Here is a 25,809-nt window from a genome sequence, read left to right on the forward strand (position 1 = left end):
TGTGCATTATCTCCACTGTTATTTATTATCTATATGGATCACATTATGAAGGAAAATGATATTAAATCTAATATCAAAATTGATGATGTTAGTCTTAGCTCTTTACTTTATGCAGATGATGTTATACCTTTGAATAAATCCAGTACAAGTCTGCAAGATTTCCTGACTAAATTGAATAACTGTTCTTAAAAATTTGGTAGAAAATCAGCATAAAATGACAAATGAAAATAGGCAAAAACGTTGAAAACATCAACTGTATCTTGAATGGTAAACCTACAGAACAAGTAAAACATTTTAGCTATTTAGGAACAATTTTTAGTGAAGATGGCAAATTAAAATGGAAATAGACAATCAAATCAGTAAAGCTGGTGTAGTAGGAAGTCAGCTGAATAATATATGGAATAAGAAAGAAATTACTCAAAACACTAAATTAGCTATATGCAAACCAGTTTTAACTTATGGATCTGAGAGCTAAGTTTAGAAATAAAACACTTGATCAAAGACTGATGACCTCTGATATGAAAGTTCTGAGAAAGATTAATGGAATGAACAGATAGCATCAATTTCAGTATTGCATTAAAAATGATATTAGAAAAGAACCTGACATTGTTTGTATTCAGGAACATGCTAGCAGAGCTCATCTCAGATGATGTAGTCACTTAAACAGAATAGGAGAGGAAGATTAACAAAATAAGTGTTCTTTTTCAGATTGGGAGGAAGAAGACCAAGGGGAAGTCCATGTAGAGGGTTGATACAGTAAAAAGTGCCATAGAAGACAGAAATGTATGATTGGATAATGTTGGAGTGTTGACAGATTACCGTATTTTTCCGTGTATAAGATGCCCCCATGTATAAGAAGAACCCTACTTTTTCGAACCCAAAATTAAGAAATCAATATTTTAAACATCTCCACTGTCTAATTATACACTCAGTGGGAGGAGGTCCAAACTGTCCCTCTGAAGCTTTATTTCCATGTTGTTTTGCGTAATTGATGACTTTTAACTTGAATTTTGAAGAATACGACAATCTTTTTTTTTTATTTTCAGACATTTTTATGGGCTAATGCTCAAAATATTGTTAATGCATTAATTTACCCCACCAACAAGTTGCAGATGTATGAATGCTTTTGAGTTCTGATTGGCTTATTCAGAATCAGCCATTAATGACATCAGTCGACAAGTTAACAAAGGCTAGTGATTGATGGAAGCCTGTTCACATAAACAAGGTACCGGCAGTTTCGCCACGGCAACCGCAGGTCTCTCAACTGGTTACCCCTTGTTTATAAGATGACCCCAATTTTTAGTCTAAAAATTTTAGAAAAAAGTATCGTCTTATACACGGAAAAATACAGTAATTTGGGGACAAATTGTTGATCGAAATTATTAATTTCGATTATTATTAATGGTGCAACTATTTCTGGTAGTATAACTGTCATAATTACTCTGTACATCCCATGAGAGTACTTATCAGGAATTTTATGATGATGACTTCTGTAGTCTGTCTAGAATATATCTAAAATTTTACTTTCAATCGAAAAGCATTAATCAAAAATGAATGATGGCTCTGCAACCTTACAATTAATTAACAATCCATATATAATTTATACTATATATTGCAGCAAAATGAAAGGGGGGGCATTATTATTGGGGCCCTTTTCCTAAACCTTCCTATCTTTACAAAGATTGGGTCTGCTGGTCATCTCTAATACAGAGGGGACAGGATTTTCATTCCCACAAGCAGACTCCGATATTTTGTAGGACCAAAACATTTTAGTCTGATTGTTTCAGGCATCTTTTGTTCTTAAAAATGAAAAAAGATGTCAGAATTGCTTTATTCGTTTTGCATCATCTTTTTTCATTGATGACTTTAAGTATGTGGTTGATAGATCTTTATTCTAACCATCCCCATCAGTAATATTAAATACTGTGAAAGAGTGCACACACTCCAAGGAGTCCACATATTTATCTTTTATTGGTTTATTTTTTGGTTCTCTTACCAGACAGCAACTTCTGGTTTACATTTAAACCAGAAGTTGGATGTATTCATAAAACATTCTAGTATCTCAAACATATACTTATTTTTACAGTATTGACATTTTCCCTAATAGGAATGTAATTTGTTTGGTCATAGATACCCTTTCTTTCTTTCTTCTGACAATGGTCATTTTTAACTTAAAACATGCTTTATTGCTAAATACTCCAGATTCATACATGTCACTACAGTGGTATCTTGCTAATCCGAACTTCTTTAGTCCGAACTGCGGATTGAAAGAAAAACAATTTTATTTATGACGTATTATTATTTTGTGTACTATTTTTTTTAATAATTATTATTTTAACTATTATTATTTATTTTATTATTATTACAGTACAGTATAACTATGGTGATACACAAAAACAGGAAAAAATTCAAAATGTGCATAATTTGGTTAAAAATATAAATCCAGATATTGAAATTTCTCAAACAGATATTATGGAATGGATTAAAGGTAGAACCGAAAGTGAAATCAAAATGAAACCAGATGCTGAAATTATAAATATCATGCTACAGAATGAATTAGATGACGATAAAGAACTTGAAGAAAAAAAAGTAAAACGTGAAGGGCAGCTGACAGTTTTAACATGTGTATAGAATATGCTAAGCAGAATGATACGCCATTCCACAAAATTTTATTGCTAATGCAGCTCCGAGAAGAAGCATTCGAAAAAGTTTAGCTTCCAAGAAGCCAAAGAAAATCAGTGACTTTTTTACAAAGAAATCAAAATAACACAAATTTTTTTTGTGTTAATTTGGAAACTTTTTTTTGTGTTGTGTACCAGAAAGTGATATTTTTACACAAATTAATTTATGTACTGAACTATGCAATTTTATTAAATCAGAATCCTCAACAATACAGATACATACAAACTAAATGTTTTACTAAAATAAACTTGTGTGCTGTATTAATTTTTATTTTTTACATTACAGTACAGTAGCTTTTTTTCTATCAGTTACTTCATTTATTTTCAGAATTAAATTGATGTACCATTAGAATCTGATTATTTTTGTCTTAAACGCTAGTTATTGTTGTTCTCTTGGGGGGAAAATTCGTTAATCCGAACTTTTCGCTCATCCGAACGAGTACGGTTTTTATTAGTTCGGATTAGCGAGATACCACTGTATTTCAAACATGTTAGATGTTTGACTTTGATTAGGTTATTTAATTTTTAGTTAAAGAATATATCCAATTTATTCTTTTAAAACTTTAATACTGCATTCTGCTATCAACTCAGCTATACAGATGAAATCCTCTGTCTAGCAGCACTATTTCAAACATGTTGAAAATCAACTTGTTCGTAATAGTGCTGTTTGAGAGAGGAATTTAGAATTGAATGAATACTGCATTAGGCTAAGTATTATGCATTTTCATAACACTAAGCATATAATAGATCTAGTACACATTCCTTAAAAACATATATTTGATTTGAAAGCATGCTTCATGATCTATTCAAGATGCTTTGTTTATTGTTAAAGCAAAATGTGATTAAAATTCGGAAAATTTTTCTTCTGTGTTCTAAAGTTTTTTATTATCATGTATGACCAACACATAAGTCCAAATAAGTGTAATAACAGCTTTATTATTATGCCACAACCATTTTGTTTTGTGAAATAAATGTGAATTTATTTAATAATATATTTTTTAAAAAAAGAGGTGTTTTTTTAAAATCCTCTTTATTTTAAAAAAAAAGGATTTTAAAAAAGTGCATGAAGATGGATGCAATTTCGTGACATGAGCTGTTAAAAAAAGATAAGTATTAGTATTAAGGAGAGATATTCTTGTGTTTATTTCATGATAGTACTAGTTTTTAAATTTGTGCTATTCAAATTCGAATTGATGATTTTTTTTTTTTTTTTTTTTTTTTTTTTTGTATAATTGTGTGGTATTTTATTAGATATAAACACTGGGGAGGGAGACAGCATGCAGTAATAAGGGAAATGAATTTTTTTTGGATGTCTTGAGGGACACCTCTCTTAGGTAGCATGTAGTAGAGGGAACGCGAGGAACAAGAGTTTTGGATTTAATCGTAGAGAAGTACAAATGAAAAATTGGATAACAAATGACTGAATATCCGTTTCAACGAAAATTATAATTTTTGAAGCGAAACAATGGGCAGCTTTGTTTGGCATTATAGATTTGCCATCATAGATTTTACTGGATCACTTTTACTGGCTTCTTGGTACTTCAGGTTTATGAAAAGACACAGGCTATACATGCCTATGAAAACCATTCTGGCCCAAAAATTGTCTCATAAATTTAGGGTGCGTTCAGTGTTAATGCATCTTAACATCCGAAAAATATGGTATGTTACTTCTGAATGTTTCCCACATCCATTTTTTACCTGCATCTATATGCATATTTTTTCTCTCATTCCTAATAGAAGTTTTAAAATTATAATATACAGTGATTACTGATATGTCTACTATTGGATAATTAAAAATTTAATTGCATTTTGACTAAATACGTAATAGGGAAATCTTTTTAGCTGTTAGATTACACTAGAAAAATGCCAACTAGTTTTGCAACATATATATTCTGGTGGCTTCTTTAGGCTATAATGGGAGAAATGAAGAAAGTAGCTGATAATTCTAATGATTTACATGAAACACAAGTAAATCATTAGAACAAAAACAATGAAGAAAAATTATGAAACCACAGTAACTAATGTGTAGTATGCCTCAGCTGTCTCTTTGGAAAATCTGTGATTGTTGGAGAAGTTAAAATCTGATGTCTTAAGAAGTCTAATTAGCATTAGACTGTAGTCATTCATTCATTTAAGATGAGTCCTTGGTTTGTGTTAAGGGAGTCACATGAATGAATGACCACAGTAGATTCCTAAATTTGTCAAGAAAAAGTTTTCAAAATAGGGCATAGCATTTGTATTCCAGTTATTAGTGTGACTAGTTGTTGATATATGATGAGCTAAGGTAGACTTTTCTTCTCTTTTGCGATCAGCATTGCTGACATATATATATTTTTTTAATTCAGAAGTTTAGCTTGTCTGACCTGTGTAGACTAGCCCACAGGACGTGGGATTCTATAAAAACCTGGATGCTTGTAGAAGAGAATACTGTCCTTTGGAGATCTGAGGAGACTATAAACTGTTTGAATCAGCTTGTGTGCTACTCAAATGTTATGATTCTTGAAAACAGGACTGTATTTAGTTTTTTTGGATTTACAGCCGAAACAACTCAGGTCCGTTTATTATATCTGTTAATTGCATGTGTTCTAATGGACAGTTTGTCTGCTTTGTGGGATGAAAACCCAAATTTTCAGGAGGATAAACTCCTGTACAAGTTGAGAATGGTAGCAATCTTCAAAGATTACATAATATGGGCTATTAATTGAATCTCTTGTATCTTGAATTTGGTGAGGAAGAGGATTAGCCAGAAGTAATATATTTGCTGTTTGTAGAGTATCCATTAAGAACAAAAAAGATGGAGAAGAGTTTGAAGTTGTTCCTTAACTGTGTATATGATCTTCACCTTAACTTGCAGAAAACTGAAATGGGATTATCCATTTTTTTTTTCTGAACTGAAACATCAAAAACTTAAGGAAAAACAACTCTTTTTCATATTTTTGTTCTTAATGGATATTCTACAGTCAAATGGATATTATTTTCAGATAATTCTCTTTGCCAAAATCAAGATAACCAGTTCTCAGATGTGATTTTCTTTCCATATATTCGTGATCTGTTCATTAAGATCATCATCATAACATTAATTACGGATATAGACCATATTGGTTTGTTCCGGTCTCATTATCCATCTAATATTCTCTTTTGAGGTCTACACAGCCTTCTCTTTCCAATTGGTTTATATTTTATTATTTGTTTAGGATATCAGGCGTTGGCCATTTGGTTTACATGTTCTATGCAATTTTGTTTGTGATTAGTTTTTTTTTCTTTTGATTTTATTTTTAGTTCTTTTAAAATCTCTTCATTCCTTCTTTGGTCAAATAATGCATATTTTACGGTTCTCGTGAATTTCATTTCACTTGTTTTTATTCCTTATTTATCTTGTTTGTTTTTTGCCCAGATTTTGCTGCCATATAATAATGTGGGCACTATTAAATGTATTGTATATTTTCAAGCTTTTTGTGCAATATAATTTGTAAAAATTTTGAAGCGTTTCATTTTATGTCTTTTACTCCTTCATATGATATTTCGCATCCAAGATAACTGAAAGTACTTCTGTTCTATTATTTTATTATTAATAACTATTTTACTTAAATTAAGGGGATAACAATCCCTTATTGTTTTTCAGCCAGTATGCGAAACTTTAAGATTGAAAACTACGATCTAAGTGTTTCATGCCGACGAACTATTGGCGAATCCAAGCGTAAGTGACCACTTGGTAGTACCACACCAAGGCAACTCGATGCAAAGGTGGAGCAAGTTCCCTCACCATTCTTGATATTTTCTCATAATGTAAAAACACACAGCTCCTATGATATGTAATACTGCTTTACATTATGAGGAGAGGTCACTACCCAGACCGGTTTCAACCTTTTTTTGAGGTCTCATCAGTGAGTAGAGTTATAATATAATATAGTGGCACACCTTTCTGGCATTAGTATAGCAAAGGTATGTAAGTTCTTTTCACTTAAACTTTGATATCATTTAGGTCTAGCTACTCACTGATGAGACCTCAAAAAAAAGGTTGAAACCGGTCTGGGTAGTGACCTCTCCTCATAATGTAAAGCAGTATTACATCTCATAGGAGCTGTGTGTTTTTACATTATGAGAAAATATCAAGAATAGTGAGGGAGCTTGCTCCACCTTTTGCATCGAGTTGCTTTGGTGTGGTATTACCAAGTGGTCACTTACGCTTGGATTTGCCGATAGTTCGTCGGCATGAAACGCTTAGATCGTAGTTTTCGATCTTACAGTTTCGCATACCGGCTGAAAAACAATAAGGGATTGTTATCCCCCTTAATTTATCAACTTCACAGAAAAAAATAGCCATTTGGCTTTTCAACTATTTTACTTCTAAGCGGAGTTTGTCCACAAAATGCCGTTGTTTTAGTTTTATCTAGGGATATTTTCATTCCAAACTGTTCTACTATAATGTTTAAATTATATATTGCTCTTTTTAAATTGTCTTATTTATCTGGTATTATTACCTAAACATAAACAAATAATAGTGTATTTATTTTGTTATTCCTGGAAATTTCTATACCTGAATTGTTCACAGTGTTTCACTGTTTTCATTAATATAAATATTGAAAAGTGTTGGAGATAGAGGGCATCCCTGTCTTACCTGGTTTATAGTTTGTTTTTCAGACATTTTCTCATTTTTTTATTTTTTATTTCATTATCTTTGTATATGTTTAATATTGCATGTAGTAAAACATTAGGTATGTTTATTCTTTGTAATATATCAAACAGTATATATATCTTTTTACTTTGTCAAATGCTTTTTCATAATCTATAAACGAAAGATGAGTTTCTAAATTAAATTCTCTTCTTTTTTCTATAAATAGTTTTAAACAGAATGCTGCATCCATTGTAGAGTGTCCTTTTCTAAATCCATTTTGACATTCTAATAATATTTTTTCACTGTATATTTTCAATTTTTCATTAAAGTATTCTACTGTATATTTTATAACATGTATTCAATAAACTAATATCTCTGTAATTAGCAGGTGTTTTGTTTTAACCCCCTTTTTAAATATAGGTATTACTATACAGTCATCCCTCAACTTGCATACGTTCAAAGATATGCCCATAATTCTATAAAGGAATAAATAACATTTTCAACTATACATTCAAACAAGATGCAAGCGAGCATAAATTAAAAAGGTTACTATTTAGCAACCAGCATCATGTGCAGTGACAACAGTTCATTCTGTGGCATCTTCAGTCGGCATTTGGTACGTGCCTTCAACATTTCCTCTGTTGATTTTGTGTTTGAGAAAAAATAGGTTATTTTGTATTTATCGTTAAATATTTTGTGAGATTTTGTGCAACATGGCCCAATTACATGCCCAATCAAAAATCCTAGTGAAGAATCACAGCAAAAGAGGTGAGCAATTGATCTTGAAATAAAGTTGCAAGTTATAAAACAACATGAAGCTGGTAAGTCCGTCAATGTGATCGCACATGACTTTGGATGGTCTCATTCTACAGTGATAGCCAGTTTGAAAAATAAGGATAAAATTGTAGAGGCTGCAAAAGGACCTACTTCCATTAAATCGACGATAGTGACGAAGCAACGACAAGGTCTGTATCGGTGATATGGAAAAGCTACTTGCATCGTGTATAGAGGACCTGAACCAAAAGCGCATACTATTAGCACTATGACCACCACTAAGGTACTGTCTCTTCAACATGTTGAAGGAGAAAGCAGGACCCAATTATGACTACGAAGTCAAAATTTCTTCCATTTGATTCATGAGATTCAAGCAGAGTTCTGCGCTGCATAATGCAAAACTGTATGGTGAACCTGCAAGTGCCAATGAGAAGCCTGCCAAGGAGTTTACGGAGAAATTGGATAAATTATTATAGGGAAAAATTATTTGCCACAGCAAATATTTAATATGGATGAGACCTCCTTGTTTTGGAAAAAAATGTCCGAGCAGATATTCATTTACAAAAAGCTAAAATCTATGCTTGGGTTCAAAGCTCTTAAAGATCATATTACGATTCTGTTAGGGGATAATGTGACTGGATATAAACTGAAGCCATTTGTGATATGGCACAGTGAGAATTCACGAGCCTTCAAAAACATTAGGAGTCGTACTCTTCCAGTTCATTATCGGAGCAATAAGAAGTCGTGGATGAGCCAAAAATTGTTTGAGGATGTCTCTATCAACTCTTACGTGAGTGGAATGGAAAGCTGTTATGTGAAAGAATATGTAGAATTTAAAATTTTATTAATTCTAGATAATGCTCCAGGTCATCCACCTTACATCGATGATGTTCACCCCCAAGATCAAGGCTATGTTTCTCTCTCCAAGCACTACACAACTTCATTGATCCAACTGATGAATTTCAGTGTTTAAGGCTTATTACGGAGAACTTTTTCACAAGCCATTTCTGCCACTGAAGGAAATAATCCGACTCTCATGCAATTCTGGAAATCATTAAATATTCATCATGCTATTAAAAATATTGCTGTGACTTGGGACGAAGTGTCCTCTCAATGTTACGAGTGGCATATGGAAAAAGACATTAAAAAGGTTTGTGCATGATTTTGGAAGTTTTGAAAAAAATGAAGACCTTTGTAAATTGAGTGAAGAAATAATGGGCCTAGCAAACAATCTGAATCTTGAAGTGAATGATGACGACATAGTTCAACTCATAGAAAGTGCCCTTGAAGAGTTACAAGTACAAGAAGAGGTAGTTAAACAGTTCACACTGAAGGGTCTTGCAGAAATGTTTCTCTGCAGTTAGCGATATTCTCAAAATAGCTGAAGACATGGACCCCCATTGTTGAATGCTACTTATTAGTAGAAAGGAAAGTACATAATGTGTTTGTTTGCTATAAACAAATTTATAATGAAAAGAAGAAGAGAAATAAGCAAAGCACATTGGATATTTTCATTAAAAAATAAAAAGTTACACCAGAAGAGCTGCAGCCTGGTTCTTCACATCTGGAAGGTAATGGAGATGTGATTGTGGAGGAAGATTTTGTCAATATTCTCCTGTTTTATAGTGGCGGTTATGCACAGTACAGTTTTATAAGGTTTAAAAATTAAAATGACAGTATTTTAATTTTTAAACCTGATGTAGGTTTCCCAAATTTGAGGAAGTCTCATGCAGCCAAATTTGTTGAGGTTTGGATCGTTTCTTAGGACTGAAGCTGATTCTATGAAAAGCCTTTCATATCTGTATTTGCTACAGTTAAGTTCCTAACCCCTATAACTCTGTTGATTTAATGTATCGACTTATGTCCAAACCGACTTACGTCCTGCCGGATGGAATGGAACCCCAACATAAGTCGAGGGAAGACTATACTCGTATTCCATTCTATTGGTATTTGTCCATTTGTATATATTTTATTTAAAAATGTTAATAATCTCTGATGAATTTTTTCCCAGCAAATTTATACAGTTCGCAGTTTATCCGATCTTCTCCTGCTGATTGGTGCTTTTTTGTTTTACCTAGGTTATCCTTTAATTCTTTCATTAAGATGTTAATTAAGATTGCTCAAGAATCATAACACTTCAGTAACATGTATACAAGCCAACTCAAATATTCATAGCCTCCTCAGATCTCTGAAGGACAGTGTTCTCTTCTGAAAGCATCTGAATGTTTATAGGATCCCATATTCCTATGGACTTGCCTACATGGGTCAGAGGACAAAGTTTGAATTAAGAAAAAAAGAAAAAACATTTCAGTGATGTTAATCACAAAGGACCTAGTTCATTACATGCAAATGACAATTCACATGGCTCTCTTAACAGAAACTAAACCTCATCCTGTATGGTTTCTGAAAATCTCTAATTAGACTTCTTGACACATCAGATTTTCACTTCTCCAACATTTGCCTACAGACTTCAATGAGACAGCCAATGCAGGTCATACATTACTATGATCTCATTTAATTCATCTCGATTTTTCTATTCTGAAGATTTGTTTGCATTTTCACATCAGTTGCATTCTTCATTCACCTATTATAGCTGTGAAAAAGCCACTAGAATATAGATGTCCCAAATAAGTTGGTATTTTCTCTGTAACCTAACGACTAATAAAATTTTCTTATTATTGTAATTAAAGATTGTCAGCTAGAGATAATTTACCACACACAGGTTTGGGATATATTATCCATTGTTCCTTGTTAATTGTTTATAATATACATGTATTATTTATACAGGTTCATATAAAATTGTATTTTTTAAAATTTTATTTTAGGATTCCTTTCCATTTGGAAAAAATATTAAATGGCTTATTGCGGTACTGTTATGAAATTAACTCAGATGAAGGGAATATTTCACTTCCAGGTATATTTGTGAAAGTTTCTGGCCATTTTATTTAAAAATATTTAAATATTAATTTTTAATCTTACCTGATGATGAGTTAAGGTTCCTGTGGCTTGGTATATTCATGCTTTTGTCTGGCAAGTACCACATGTAACTCCTTGGAAGTAGTAATTAAACAGTAAGAACTTACTATTTTGTATAACATTTCTGGTATTTGTTCAAATTAAAAAACAAATAGAAAAAAAAAAGGGTATTCACAGATAGATTTATGAATGAACAACTGTCATTATTCAATTTTCGTGGAAAGGCTTAGACGTTGGTTATGCATTTTCACTGTATTATTTAAAAATTACAACGTACTAGGATATACATTAAAATAAATTTTAATATATTTCTATATTTCGGCATTTCAAGAACTTCAGTACAAGATACGTGCACGCAGGCACAACAAAACAATAAGTGAGGAAGAAGTATGAAGCTATTATTTCTCCTAAAGTCCTGATGGTGCCCTCTAGCGGGCAATGTTAGTATTCTTGGGCGATTGGGCTGAAGGTCTTTTGATGTAGGTTTCCCAAATTTGAGGAAGTCTCATGCAGCCAAATTTGTTGAAGTTTGGATTGTTTCTTAGGGCTGAAGCTGATTCTATGAAAAGCCTTTCTTATCTGTATTTGCTACTGTGTATTATCCTGGCTTTCTTTCACTGTATTCTATGGCAGGTATCCAGCGCATGGTCAGCAAGACCATGGTCCTGTACTACTCTGGTCTTGCTGACCATGCGCTGGATACCTGCCATAGAATACGGTGGAAGAAAGCCAGGATAATACACTGTAGCAAATACAGATAAGAAAGGCTTTTCATAGAATCAACTTCAGCCCTAAGAAACGATCCAAACCTCAACAAATTTGGCTGCATGAGACTTTCTCAAATTTGGGAAACCTACATCAGAAGACCTTCAGCCCAATCGCCCAAGAATACCAACATTGCCCGCTGGAGGGCACCATCAGGACTTTAGGAGAAATAATAGCTTCATACTTCTTCCTCACTTATTGTTTTGTTGTGCCTGCGTGCACGTGTTTTGTACTGAAGGTCTCGAAAATGGCAACGTGACGTTGCCAAAATATAGAAATATATTAAAATTTATTTTAATGTATATCCTAGTACGTTGTAATTTCCTTAAATAATATAGTGAAAATGTCATTATTCAACTGGAGCAAGACATTGAATGTTAGATACCCATTGTTGTAGTAACTTCTCTCATAGCGCCTAGTACATTGTGTATGTCTTTTATATATTCTGCCTATCACTGATTTAAGATGAGACCTTGGTTTTTATTACATTGAATAGGACATGGTGTCATTAATCTAGCCTCTTCAAATCTATGTACACTGTTAAATTTTAGTATGGCAGTTTAGTAAGTTGTAATTTACTTAGTGTTTTTCTTTAGTGCTGTGAAATGACAGTCCTGATTTATTTGCCTGTTTTTCTCCACATCTTTAACACGTTCTTTTTGATGGATTTCTCCAGATTGACTGACCTGTAGAATGTAACAAATTATTATTATCTGAGACCTCCAGGGAGTTGAGGACTCATCAAGGGAGACTACAAATCACCCAAACCAGCCATCATACCTTCTCTTAAATTCATTCACACTAGATGCACTCACTACCCCTAAGGGCAAATTATTCCACTCACTCACTGCTCTCTGGGAGAAAAACTTGGCTCTTACCCCTTTCTTGACTGAAAATAAATTTAACTTCCATGGATGCCCCCGTGTCCTCTCTCTCCACCTTCCATAAAACAAAAAATTCGTTAGTTGATATCCTATAACACCCATTCAAAAGTTTATAGACCTCTATCATATCACCCCCTCTTTCTCCTGTTAACCAGAGTCTGCAATCCACATACAATCTGTCCTCATAATCTAAATCCCATGATCCAGATATAATCTTTGTAACTCTTCTTTGCACCCTTTCCACAACTTCTTCATCTCCTTGGAACCTGGGAGACCAAATTTGCGCAGAATAATCCAGGTGTGGTCTTATCAAAGCCTTAAAGAGGCAAAATTACTTCCTTATCCTTACATGTCAAGGTTTGCTTCAACATAGCAATTATCCTCTGAGTTGTATTTGCAACTTTTGCTACGTGACCTTTGAACTTTAAATTCTTATCCACCAATATACCAAGATCCCTTGCCTCTATAGTTTCTTGTAGCATAACCCTGCTAATATAATATGTTGCTGGAACTCTAATCACGCCAAAGTACATAACTTTATACTTACTAACATTAAATTGACAGCCATTTTCGTTTATCCAAACGGTCTATTCAAATTATTTTGTAATTGCTGAATATCAGTAGCATCCCTTATTGCCCTGCCTATATTCTCATCACTGTTGCACATCCGATGTTAGATCCTTCCTGATGTCATTAATACATAGATTAAACAATAATGGCTTAAGGACTGAACCCTCAGGAAAGCTGGCAGATTCACACCCACTGTATACCACTTTTTGATATCTGTCTGTCAACCATCCTCTGATCCAAGTCAAGAGTTTATATTCCAATCCCATATTCTCCAGTTTATGCAACAGCCTTTCATGTGGTATCCTATCAAATGCCATAGAAAAATTCAACATTATCATAATGTATCCATTCCCTTTATCCTACTTGACTGTAACATTATTATAAAATATGAGCAAATTGCTAAAACATGACCTTCCTTTAGTAAACTCATGCTGTTCCTTGCAGAGTGTAGCATGTTTGTCTACCCATTACTGTATGCAAGTTCTTACCAACCTCTCTAAAATCTTCACTACCACACCAGAGATACTGATAGGTCAGTAGTTAGACACATCAGTTTTTGCACAAGGGTTGGCTGTAACATTATTATAAAATATGAGCAAATTGCTAAAACATGACCTTCCTTTAGTAAACTCATGCTGTTCCTTGCAGAGTGTAGCATGTTTGTCTACCCATTACTGTATGCAAGTTCTTACCAACATCTCTAAAATCTTCACTACCACACCAGAGATACTGATAGGTCAGTAGTTAGACACATCACTTTTTGCACAAGGGTGTACAATGGAACTATCATACATTCCTGTGATATCATTCCTGAGCTGAGACTCAAGTTATACGAACATGTGAAAGGCGTAGCCAATTCGGCTGAACATTCGTTTTGTAAACAGGCTGATATTCAATCTGTCCCTATTGACAAATTCTTATTCAGGTTATGCAACAGCTCTTCAATCTCATTTTCATAAATGTCTAACTCTTCATTAAATGTGGCAGTAGCACTGTGCACAATGTTACATACACCTGGTTGATATATCTTAACAAATGCTGCAAGTATCAAAGATTTGTTGATCTTTTGTAACAATGATACTGGCCTGGTTGGCCGAGTGGTTAGCATATCCACTCTCCAGCCAAAATGTTGCAGGTTCGAGTCACGCCGCGGGAATGGATGTTTGTGATCGTGTATGAAAATACTAGTCGTGGTGATGGAGGCTAGTAGATGGCATTGTTGTAGATGATGTGGGATCGCTGTAGATGGTGGATTGAGTGGTGAAGATGGAGAGTTATAGAGTTGTAGGTGCCCTCCCTCAATGAACATTTGGACATCCTTGGAGATGTCACGTAATAATAACAAAAGAGAAGAAAGAAATCTGCCTGAATACTGAGCTAATGGTATACAAGACATTGTTTAAATCAATTTTCTTAGCAAGAGTTGAGTTAGAAATAAAAGTTGATTGAAGATATGAACATTTTAAAGAAATTAGAAGAATGAATAGATAGCAACAGATCTTGATATGTTGTTAGCGTTCAGATATGCAAGCAGATCTAGCCTATGCTGTGATTCACTTAAAGAAAATTAGAAAGATATTATTAGTAAAACAAGTATTTGATTCAATTTATCAGCTAAAGACCCAGAGGAAAATCAAGATCTAAATATAGTAGTGTTTCAGAAGATGTTTCTGATTTTTCTATCCTTGCAGACAACCTTACTGTTTGTAAGGTTGTCTGCAAGGATCATCTACAACAGTTTGAAAACACGAACCAAGGTTTGGTTCTTGTTTTCAAACTGTTTAATTTTTTTTTTAATGATGTTTGTGTATTTGAGTCCACAGTTCACTTCTGAGAGTTTTTCAACTTTGATTCGTTTTAAAACCTTCTTACACGCTCTTCTTTTCAATATTAAATTCAATTTTATCCTGCTCAAGACTGATCACTTCCTATTTCAGATCCTGTGTATACTCTTCTGTCATTGACTATGTTATAGTTGACAGCAAAAACATCACTGTCAGCTATGACATGGTCGATTCATCACATTGTTGGAACATGGTGTTAGTAATAACTAGTCCATGTCCTGAACAGAAATCCAGGCACTCACCAAATGAATTAACTTGTTAAAAAAAAAAAAAAAAAGATGCTAGTAATTAAGGAAGACTTAATTATATTCGACTATCATAGTATCTATAATAAATTTAGTTTAATCCTTTATCCAAGCGCGTGCAAACAAAATTTGCGCCTGAAAGTATCTTCAGGACTGGGGCAAAGTGGTACAACACTTATAATAAATTTAGTTTAATCCTTTATCCAAGTGTGTGCAAACAAAGTTTGCACCTGAAGATACTTTCAGGCACAAACTTTGTTTGCACACACTTGGATAAAGGATTAAACTAAATTTATTATAGTCTGACCAAGTGAAAAATAAACTTTCAATATCATAGTATCCTGCACACATCAGGAAATGGTGATATATTTTATAGATTACAGTTGTTCAGATATTGTATTTAATTTATTTAAAAACATAATAATTTTTTGATAGTTTTTGGTCCACTATTTTTAAACAAGCAATTTCAGTGAAATGGGTTCTTTTTTTTTTATGTCCATCAAAAACTTAATTTAATACTGTACTTCTGAGAAAGAATAATTATAATAATTGGGTACAGTATGAAATGTATGGCAGTGAACATTATATATTTAATTGGGGTGAATAAGTAAAATCATTCCCATCATTTCAGATATAATTCCCACAAAAATGTTGAAAATGACTAAGTATGGGAAATCATTTTTTCTGAAAAAATGAAATTCACAGCATTGTTCATACAAGGGCAGTTTGCATTATTTTTAATTGTGAAAAATTATTTGAGGATTAAGACAGTTTTTAATAAAATAAAAATGGCAAATTTTTATTTTAGAAGTAACTATTCATTGTGTTTGTTTTGCAGTTAAAGAAGATGTGTTGCACTTAACCAAGGAATGTCTGTTGCTTTTAAAAATTTGCTGCCCTGAAAAGTTTGTGGTAAGAATCATAATAATAATAAATAAAGATCTTTATTGTTGGACGACAAATTTTCAGGAAGAATGGGGGGAAAATTTGTTTTCTTTGAAAGTTTGTCCTTTGCTTGCATCATTGGTAGATGACTTAGATGATTTTCATCATGACGAGATCACTGTCCTGCTTGTTGCTGACCTAAAGTAGCTTTAAAAATATATACTAGAATAGTTCCTGAATTATTTAGCCCCTAGCATGCTTATTGTACTAAATGCACTATTAATTTCCAACATTTTATGAGTGGGATTGTCATTTAAAAAAAAAAAATGTTCATCATCATCAAATTCCTGCCATGTACCCACAAGGGGTGTACAGGATATGACAGTACTACATGAAAAAATTACATCATTACTAACTTCCTATCTACAATTTTCCTCCAAATCAGTCTGTTACTTGTCAAGACTCCAACATTATCAGATCTTATATTTCTATCGTCTAAGGCACTTTGTACCGTATCAATCCACCTATATCTTGGTCTTCCTCTGGGTCGTTTTCCTGCCAACCTGGCAGAGAACACTTGTTTTGCTAATCTTTCCTCTCCCATTCTATTTAAGTGACCATACCATCTGAGATTAGCTCTGCTAACGCACTCCTGGATGCTGACAATGTCAAGTTCTTTCCTAATATCCTCATTTTTAATATGATATTGCCATTGATGCCATCTGTTCACGTCTCTAATCTTTCTCAGGACTCTCATATCTGCGGTCTCTAGTCTTTGGTCAAGTGTTTTACTTCTGACCCAGCTCTCAGATCCATAAGTTAAAATTGGTTTGAACACAGTCTTGTATACAGCTAATTTAGTGTTCCGACTAATTTCTTTCTTATTCCATATGAATTTATTCAATTGACTTCCCACAATACCAGCTTTGCTGATTCTGTTGTTTATTTCTATATTTAGTTTACCATCTTCAGTAAAAATTGTGCCTAAGTAGCTGAAATGTTTTACTTGTTCCACAGGTTCTCCATTCACAACACAGTTGACATTTTCAATGATTCTGCCTATTTTCATTGTCTTTGTCTTTTTATTGCTGACCTTCATACCATATCTATTACAACAGTTATTCAATTTAGTCAGAGAATCTTGCAGACTTGTAGCGGATTTATTTAGAAGTATAACATCATCCGCATAAAGCAAAGAGCTGACATTAACATCTCCAATTTTGATATCAGGTTTAATACCACATTCCTTCATAATGTGATCCATATAGATAATGAATAACAGAGGGGATAATGTACATCCTTGTCTCACACCAGATTTAACATTAAACCATCTTCCTGTACTTCCTTCAATTCTAACTGCTGACTCACAACTCAAATAAAGACTAAGTATTGCTTGATATAGTGCTCCATTGACACCATATAACTGCAGCGTATTGAATAGCTTCTCTCTTGGCACCTTGTCATATGCCTTTTCCAAATCAACAAAACTTAAATACAGATCTTTGTTATATTCCCATGCTTTCTCGACTATTTGTCGTAAAGTGAAGATCTGATCCTGACAGCCTCTATTTGGCCTGAATCCAGCTTGTTCTTCACCAAGCTTTTCTTCCACAATTCTTCTCAACCGTTTCTCAAGTATACTTGCATAGATCTTGCCAGGAACACTCAGTAGGGAAATACCTCTGTAATTCTCACATTCAGTTTTATTTCCCTTTTTATATATGGGTACTATGAGAGCTTTACTCCAATCATCGGGAATTCGTCCCTCTGTCCAGGCTTTCTGAACTATGCAGTGCAGCCACTGTAAGACTCTTATACCACCATACTTCAGCATTTCTGGTCGAATATCATCTACTCCTGCTGCCTTTCCACATTTCAAGCCTTTGATGGCTTTTTCTACTTCAAGTATGGATATGTATTCCTGACTGCATGCCTGGTCAGTGTTTTTTATCACTGTGCTGTCATCACTGCTTGTTTCATTTAGCAGTTTTTCAAAGTAATTACTCCATACTTCAAGGATATCTTTTTCTCCTGTTTTCATTTCACCTTTATCATCTCTAATTCCTTTTACAGCACTCTTTCCTCCATTCCTAAGCTTCTTCAACAACCTCCAGAATATTTTGCCACCTTCTTGATATTTATTTTCTATATTCTTGCCAAAGTCCTCCCATGAATTTTGTTTAGCTAGTTTTACACACTGTTTAGCTTTCTTACATTTGTCTCTGTATTCTGTAAGAGTAAAAGCTGACTTATTTGCCAGGAACTTTTGATATGCTTTCTTCTTTTCCTTCACTGCCTCTTTAACTTCCTGTGTCCACCAGGGAGTTCTGATTTTTTTATCCTTGCACACAACCTCACCACATGCCTCTCTGGCAGAATCAATCAATGTTTCCTTCAGAGTTTGCCACTGAATCTCCAAGGTTTGATTCCTGTTCTCAAACTCTTTCATTTTCTTTTCAATAATATTTCTGTATTTTAGTTTACAGTTCATATCTGAGAGATGCTCAACTTTTATTCGCTTTAAAACTTTCTTACATGTTATTCTTTTCAATATGAAATTTTTTAATTTTATCCTGCTCAAGACTAAATAGTGATCACTTCCAATTTCAAATCCTCTGTACACTCTGGTGTCCTGCACCAGGGAGAAAACATCACTATCAACAATAACATAGTCAATGACACTTTTCTTATTCCTAGCCTCTTCTCTCCATGTGAATTTGTGCACATTTTTATGTTGGAACATGGTGTTAGTAATAACCAGTCTATGTCCTGAGCAGAAATCCAACAGATATTTGCCATTATTATTAGCTTTGCTCTTTTCTCCAAATTTTCCCAAAATATTTTTGTATGTCTCACAATCATTTCCTACTCTACTATTTAGATCCCCAACAAGGACCAACTTTTCCTTTTTCATTGTGTCAGTTGCTTTTTCTAAAGCCTCAAAAAATTCCTCCACTTCTACCTTAGTAGAACCTTCTGTGGGACCATAGGCACAAATAAGTCTCATTGTCCAGTTCCCCATTCTCATATTTGCCCACATTACTCTACTTGAGACTGACTGCCATTCAAGAAGATTAGCCTCGTATTTTGTGTTGAATACTATGGCTACTCCTTCTTTTCCTTGATTGTCATTGCCTGAATATAACATTTTGTATTTATTGCTCAGAAAGATCTCACCAGTTTTGGTCTTTTTTGTTTCAGTCACCCCTATTATGTCGATCTGGTACTTATCTAATTCCTCAGCTAGCTCCATTTCTTTGCCATTCAGGCTTCTTACGTTGATAGTACCAATCTTTAACTCTGGTGATGTTGAGTTGGGGTTTGTTTTCAGATTTGTTCCAGTAGCTGACTTTTCGCTGTTCGCCCTGGTTCCCTGGCGAAAACAACGGGGGCCTTGTTTAACCGGGCGACGCCCCAGCCGGCATGAAATTTTGTCATGTTGTACCATCATTTTTTATTTTGGTTTAGCCAATAAGAATACAATTTGGTCGGCTAAATCCCAAATTGCCAGCCCATCCTCGTTCGTTCAGTATCAAAGTAGATACCCAACAGGGTGCACCACGAGAAGGTGAGGATTGGACATTAGGTCAGAAGCCCTGGTCGGTTCTCCGCATTCCTTTAAAGGCTATGTGGAGGTCTCCTCTCAGTTATACAGCTTTGACCCTTAAGCACCCCTTGACCCTTAAGCAAAAAATGTTACCCTCCTTTAATTGAAAATGATAAAATGTCTCTATAATGTATTCAAAAGTAAATCAAAACGACATATCACAAAGCTACTTTAGTATAAAAATGTTTTCTCTATTTAGTTTTATTATATTGGAAAAAATAGGATTTCAAAGCATTATGATCTAAGTATGAGGCATTTTAAGACACAGAAACTTAAAAATAATCATTATAAAAATATGCCATACACTGGTATCAGTATATGGCATTTAAACTTGTTAGAACATATGTATCAACTAGCCACCAACCATTTGTAGTCTAACTTTGGGCTCACAGTCTTCAGACTTAATATTACAGTTGGTAATAGTACCCTTTGGTAGGAAGACCTGAGTTTGATTCCAATCTACAAGAGTACAGGAGAAACATTTATCAGGATATTTCGGCTAAAGGTTGTTGTCCAGTCTCATACTCGTACATAGGTAGCAAGATTTTTTCCTTGAGTTTCATTATTTTTTTAAATTTCATTTTATAGCTTTAAAATTGCATTTATATGCAGATAAGAGTATATAAAATTGTGCTTCTAATGACTAACTGTGGAATTGAACATGTCTGACCAAATTAGCCGAAGTATTCAGCTTAACTAGTTCAATAATTGGAGTTGCAATAACAACTGGTCATTTACTATAAGGAGGTGCTTGATTAAATGTAAGCTGGTTCATCCCATTAATTGTGACAGGCTATCAACACTTATACAGTAGGAGATAGAGAGAAAAAGTCAACAAATGTTGTGATCCAGGATTAAAGCTACGAAGTTAGGTGCCTGGTCATTTACTATAAGGAGGTGCTTGATTAAATGTAAGCTGGTTCATCCCATTAATTGTGACAGGCTATCAACACTTATACAGTAGGAGATAGAGAGAAAAAGTCAACAAATGTTGTGATCCAGGATTAAAGCTACGAAGTTAGGTGCCTGGATTAATGTTTTTGATTGATACTTCTTTTTCAATTACAGTTCTTTACTGTAAAATTATCTGATTCATTCAAATATTTTTATTTGAATGAATCATACAAGGTTTCTTAGTTAAGTTGAACATGATTGCTAAAATCTACATATATTTGTATTGTTGGCATTGTTCTTCTGGAAAAGAAGTGTAAATAAATGATTATATACTCATCGTCTTTATTCACAAGTGAAGGTGACTAATTGTTCTAAAATTTTGCAGTATTAATATATTTTTTTTTATTCCTTTTTAATGTAGATTTTAGAGTTCTCAAATGAAATATTGCAAAGAGAAATGTACCACTATGATTTCATGTGGTACCTTATATATAAATGCTTCATTCTTATAGAGGATACTAAATTAATTTTTTTATCCTCCTTGATATTTTATTGAATCACTCCTCTTCTTTCAGTAAATGCAGATGAAATTTTGTAATTTTCATGAATCATTTTGTACTATTTTGATAGCTATGGACTCTTGGAGAACTTGTGTTTACTGATGTGTCATTGTTCTGTGATGTCATGCATGGTGATGTAATTTCTCACACATGGAAAATAACTGACTTTGAGAGAGAGAATTGTTTGAAGTAAAGAATGCAAGAAACAGGAAGTTTGTTTTTTCTAGGAATGGACTGTTAAAAACAGGTTGGTGTAATATTTACAAACAAAGAAAATCAATCCTCTCTCTGTCTCATCTACAGATATAAAATTGAAAAATAATCATGCAGAAATAATCAATACATTCCGCCGCATTCATGAGTTGCCTTAGTATGGACTACATAGAAGACATAGGTGCTGCTCAAGCGTCTATATATTCGCCTTTTATTGGTCCATTTTGATAAGGTTTCACTGACCTGACAGCTGTTTCGAATTGGTTGGTTCTCTTCAGAGATCAGGTAGAAACCTTAAGAGAGCAAAAAGTCTCGTTCAGTACTAAGAAATTTGATATGTCAGAGAGATGTATTTTTCATACGCAAACTCTCAATCACTGTTTAAAAGTAATTACTAAAATAAAGAGCCAAAAGGCTTCAGTTCAGCCATGTAAAATTATATAAGTCAAGTGGATATTAGATCCATAGATCCAACATTATTTCAAAGCCGAATGTAGAAACTATGAAAGCACTTTCATATAACTTCCAAAGGACAATCATGTATGGACCCACTTTTTCATTAAAAATCCTAATGTGAAAGTATTGTGAATTTAACATAGAAATGCAATAGAAAGCCTTTGATGAAGTCTTAAGGAACAAAGTGTGGATCATGCTCAAGAAGTAAAACATTCCATTCATTTTTGCAACAGTAGCTAACATGTATCAAAACTACCAGATAGCTATAAGAATCAATGAAAAAGTTATAGAATAGAAATCAGTAATCAGAGGGGTCTGTCAAGGATGCTCAGTGTCACCACGCTTATTTAATATCTATGTAGATTTTAAATAAGAGTGTTGAAAAATTCCAATAATCATAGCAAGAAGTAAAGATGAACTAGAGAGAGATCAATATATTCATTAAATATAATTGGTAAAAAATTTGGAATGCAAATGTTAACAGATAAAACAAAAATTGTGGCTTTTAAATGACCATCTCCTGTCAGAAGCAAAATCATGATTGAAAATAAACTTTTAGAATAAAGTAACTTCTTCAAATACCTCGAATGCAGTATGTCATATACAAAAGAAGCTGACATTAATATCAAAATTTCCAACTTCCTAAACATAACAGTGATGAACAATAATATTTTCAAACCCTACCAAGTTCAAATGCATACAAAAATGAGAGTTCATTAAGTTTTGGCAAGAGATTCTTTGCTGTTCATGGATCATAAAAAAAATCGAAACCAGATAATATGTAAAGAACTAAAAATAGCTCAATATTGGACAAAATATATGAATACTGAAAGAAGTGGATTGAACATATTAAAAGAATGGATAGTTCAAGACTTTGTACCACCCATTTGGAGGACATAAAAACTCAGGGACAAACAAGGAAAATATGGAATGAGACTAGAACAAGCCACTAGACATAAATCCCTGAAAAGATGATAATAATGATGACATAAGTTGTAATTAGGTGTATATGTAAAATTCCAATAGGTGTATTGGAAGCTGAAGAAGACCAGTCCTGGAACAAATCTTTTTAACATGTATTGTCACTATTCTGTTGGTGAAATGCTTTGAGTACTATTTTCTGTAGTTATTAACTGTGTGTGGAAGTTGTTTACTTGATGGGCGGTTTTTTTTTTTTTTTTTTTTTTTTTGACATCTTTTATCCGGTCAGTTTATTGTTACTTGGAGATTTAAATGCTGTTGATTTCCCAATCTTAGATTAGGAAATCAATAATATTTTCAAACCTAACCAAGTTCAAATGCATACAAAAATGAGAGTTTGTTAAGTTTTGGCAAGAGATTCTTTGCCAAAACATTTCATTTTTCATATGTGTATAACATATTTTGTCACCAATTTTCTTCAGATTAATATGTTATTTTCACATCTGACATTAAGGCACTAATGGCAATAATCATTTAACCTGGATGTTGGTCTCTGTGTCTTTTCCTGTTATGTTTAAGAGAGAGAGAGAATATCATCTTAGATTAGCTCTGCTCATACATTCTTGAACGTTTACATTATCAAAGTTCCTTTCTGATGACTTCATTTTTTATATGATTCTGTTATTGGTGCCATCTGTTCATTTTCCTAATTTTTCTCAGACTTCTCATGTCTCCATGGTTTCCTAGCTTTTGATCAACTGTTTTATTTTTAAGCCAGCTCTCAGAATATATCATATAAAAACCTTCTCTTATTCCATATAAATTTTACTCAACTAACTCCAAACCATACCACATATGCTTATTCAGTTGTGTATTATTAAATTTAATTTGCCATCTTAACTAAATTTGGTTATCAGGTGTATCAGAGTTGTATATGTGGGAGCAGTATCAAACTTTTGTCAATGATACTGTCACTAGGTTGCAAGAAGATATTCAGTTATTTGTGGCTTATGTGAAGCTTGAAAGAGTTATTAGTAATAGTGCCCTTCAGGAGGATTTAAATCAGGGCTCTAGAAATATAACTTAAATCTACTAACCACAAAAAAAATTTTATTGGTGCAAGTTATTGGTCTATTTTACATAAATATTGTTATAGGTGATGCTTTTTTTAAAAAAAAAAAAATAAATAAAGTTTGATGACAAAACAAAGTAATACATTCTTTAATTCTCACTATATGCTATACATGCTGGCCTGGTTGGCCGAGTGGTTAGCGTATCCGTATCCGCTCTCCAGCCAATAGGCTGTGGATTCGAATCCCGACTAGGCATGGATGTTTGTGATTGTCTTCCACCTTCATACATTCCTTCACCCAAGTATAGATACACTCTTCCAATATGGACTGGGTCACCATGGGAGTAGTAGACCCCAAACCTCCTCCAATGAGAAAGGCTTTCACCCTACAGTGGGTAGAAAAATAGGCTGTTCATCATCATCGTCGTGCTATACATAATTATAATATGCTTTAAATATGCTTTCCATTTAATGTAGAATTTAAAATGTATGCCACAACACAGCTCACCACAACTCATTTTATGTTTTCTTTTGTTTATTGTTTATAATGAAGGATGAATTTATATAAATTATCCATAAGCAATAATTTAATAGGAAAAAAACATAATAAAATTCACGACAACAAGAAAGTAGTTGCACTCGGTCACATGATCTGGTCTTTGACTTCTCTTTACAAGAAAATTGTATTTTTCTTGTAAAATTGTATTTATAACAGCATTAGAAATTATTTTCGTTATATAACAGTTTCAAGCATTTAATTACACTAAGCTATTTCATGTTGTGAGCTGTGAAAATAAAAAGTAAAAGTTGTGTGAATATTTCTGATTTCAGTGTCTGGTTTAATATTACTTTCCTTGATGATGTGATCCATACAGATAATGAATAACAGCTGAGGCATAGATCCTTCTCTTCAGATCCTGTCACTCACTTTCTAGTTCTCCTCAAGAAATCCAACTGACCAGATTTGTGTAAAGTAATCCTGATGTAATCATATCAAATATAAAACTAAAAACTAAATATAAAAAACAAACTTTATAAAAAGGAATGATAACTGCCTTATCTCTGTTTGTATGTTCTTCAATAACCAAGAACAGTAGATGCCTACTATAGCAAATCCTTAGAGCCAAGAGAAATAATTTGTTATACCACAAGGTTTTCAATATGATGAATTTAGAGAAAAAATATTGTTCCCTCCCATTCCATTTTCATGGGGAAAAAAAATTTGTAGGAAACAACAAAAAAAAATGCTGGAAATAACAAAGAAAATCATGGAAAATAATAAAGGTAATAGCATAAAATTTTACATTGACAACAGATCAGAAAGGATTGGTAGGAATTAGATATAAAGAACAGAGAACAATATAAAAAAAGTACAGATGCAAACAGTAATGAGAAATATAGAAAGAACTAGAAGAGTATGAAATTGTAAAAATGAAAATGCAGAATTAATGTTGAAATTTTGAAATCCTAACTTAGTTTAAATTAATTTTTACTTACTTTTACCCCACACATAGTACTAATGTGCTATAGTTTTTTTTTTACCTCTTGTGTGGGATTAAAAAAACAAACAAACAAGAAATCTTCACAATAAACTAAATGTGCAGTGTGTATCATTAAAATCAAATATAAAACTTCAAAAGTTAGAAATACAAAATGTTATATTCAGGCAATGACAATCAAGGAAAAGAAGAAGTAGCCATAGTATTCAACACAAAATACGAGGCTAATCTTCTTGAATGGCAGTCAGTCTCAAGTAGAGTAATGTGGGCAAATATGAGAATGGGGAACTGGACAATGAGACTTATTTGTGCCTATGGTCCCACAGAAGGTTCTACTAAGGTAGAAGT

At 33.2% G+C, this 25,809-nt stretch overlaps 1 protein-coding gene across 3 annotated transcripts in view; it reads left to right on the plus strand.

The window, feature by feature from the left end:
• The window catches only part of LOC150101170 (TELO2-interacting protein 2-like), a 161,364-nt gene that overhangs the window by 92,239 nt on the left and 43,316 nt on the right, over positions 1–25,809 (plus strand). For all 3 annotated transcript variants that reach the window (XM_090401444.1, XM_090401443.1, XM_090401445.1), the window contains 2 exons: positions 10,896–10,984; positions 16,193–16,266. In XM_090401444.1, coding sequence (XP_090257570.1) covers positions 10,896–10,984; positions 16,193–16,266 — 163 coding nt within the window. The remainder of the gene's footprint in view (positions 1–10,895; positions 10,985–16,192; positions 16,267–25,809) is intronic.

The sequence above is a fragment of the Typopeltis vanoorti genome, chromosome 12 (genome assembly GCF_054136105.1).
Source record: "Typopeltis vanoorti isolate ZY-2024b chromosome 12, IOZ_Tvanoo_1.0, whole genome shotgun sequence".
Taxonomy (NCBI): Eukaryota; Metazoa; Arthropoda; class Arachnida; order Uropygi; family Thelyphonidae; genus Typopeltis; species Typopeltis vanoorti.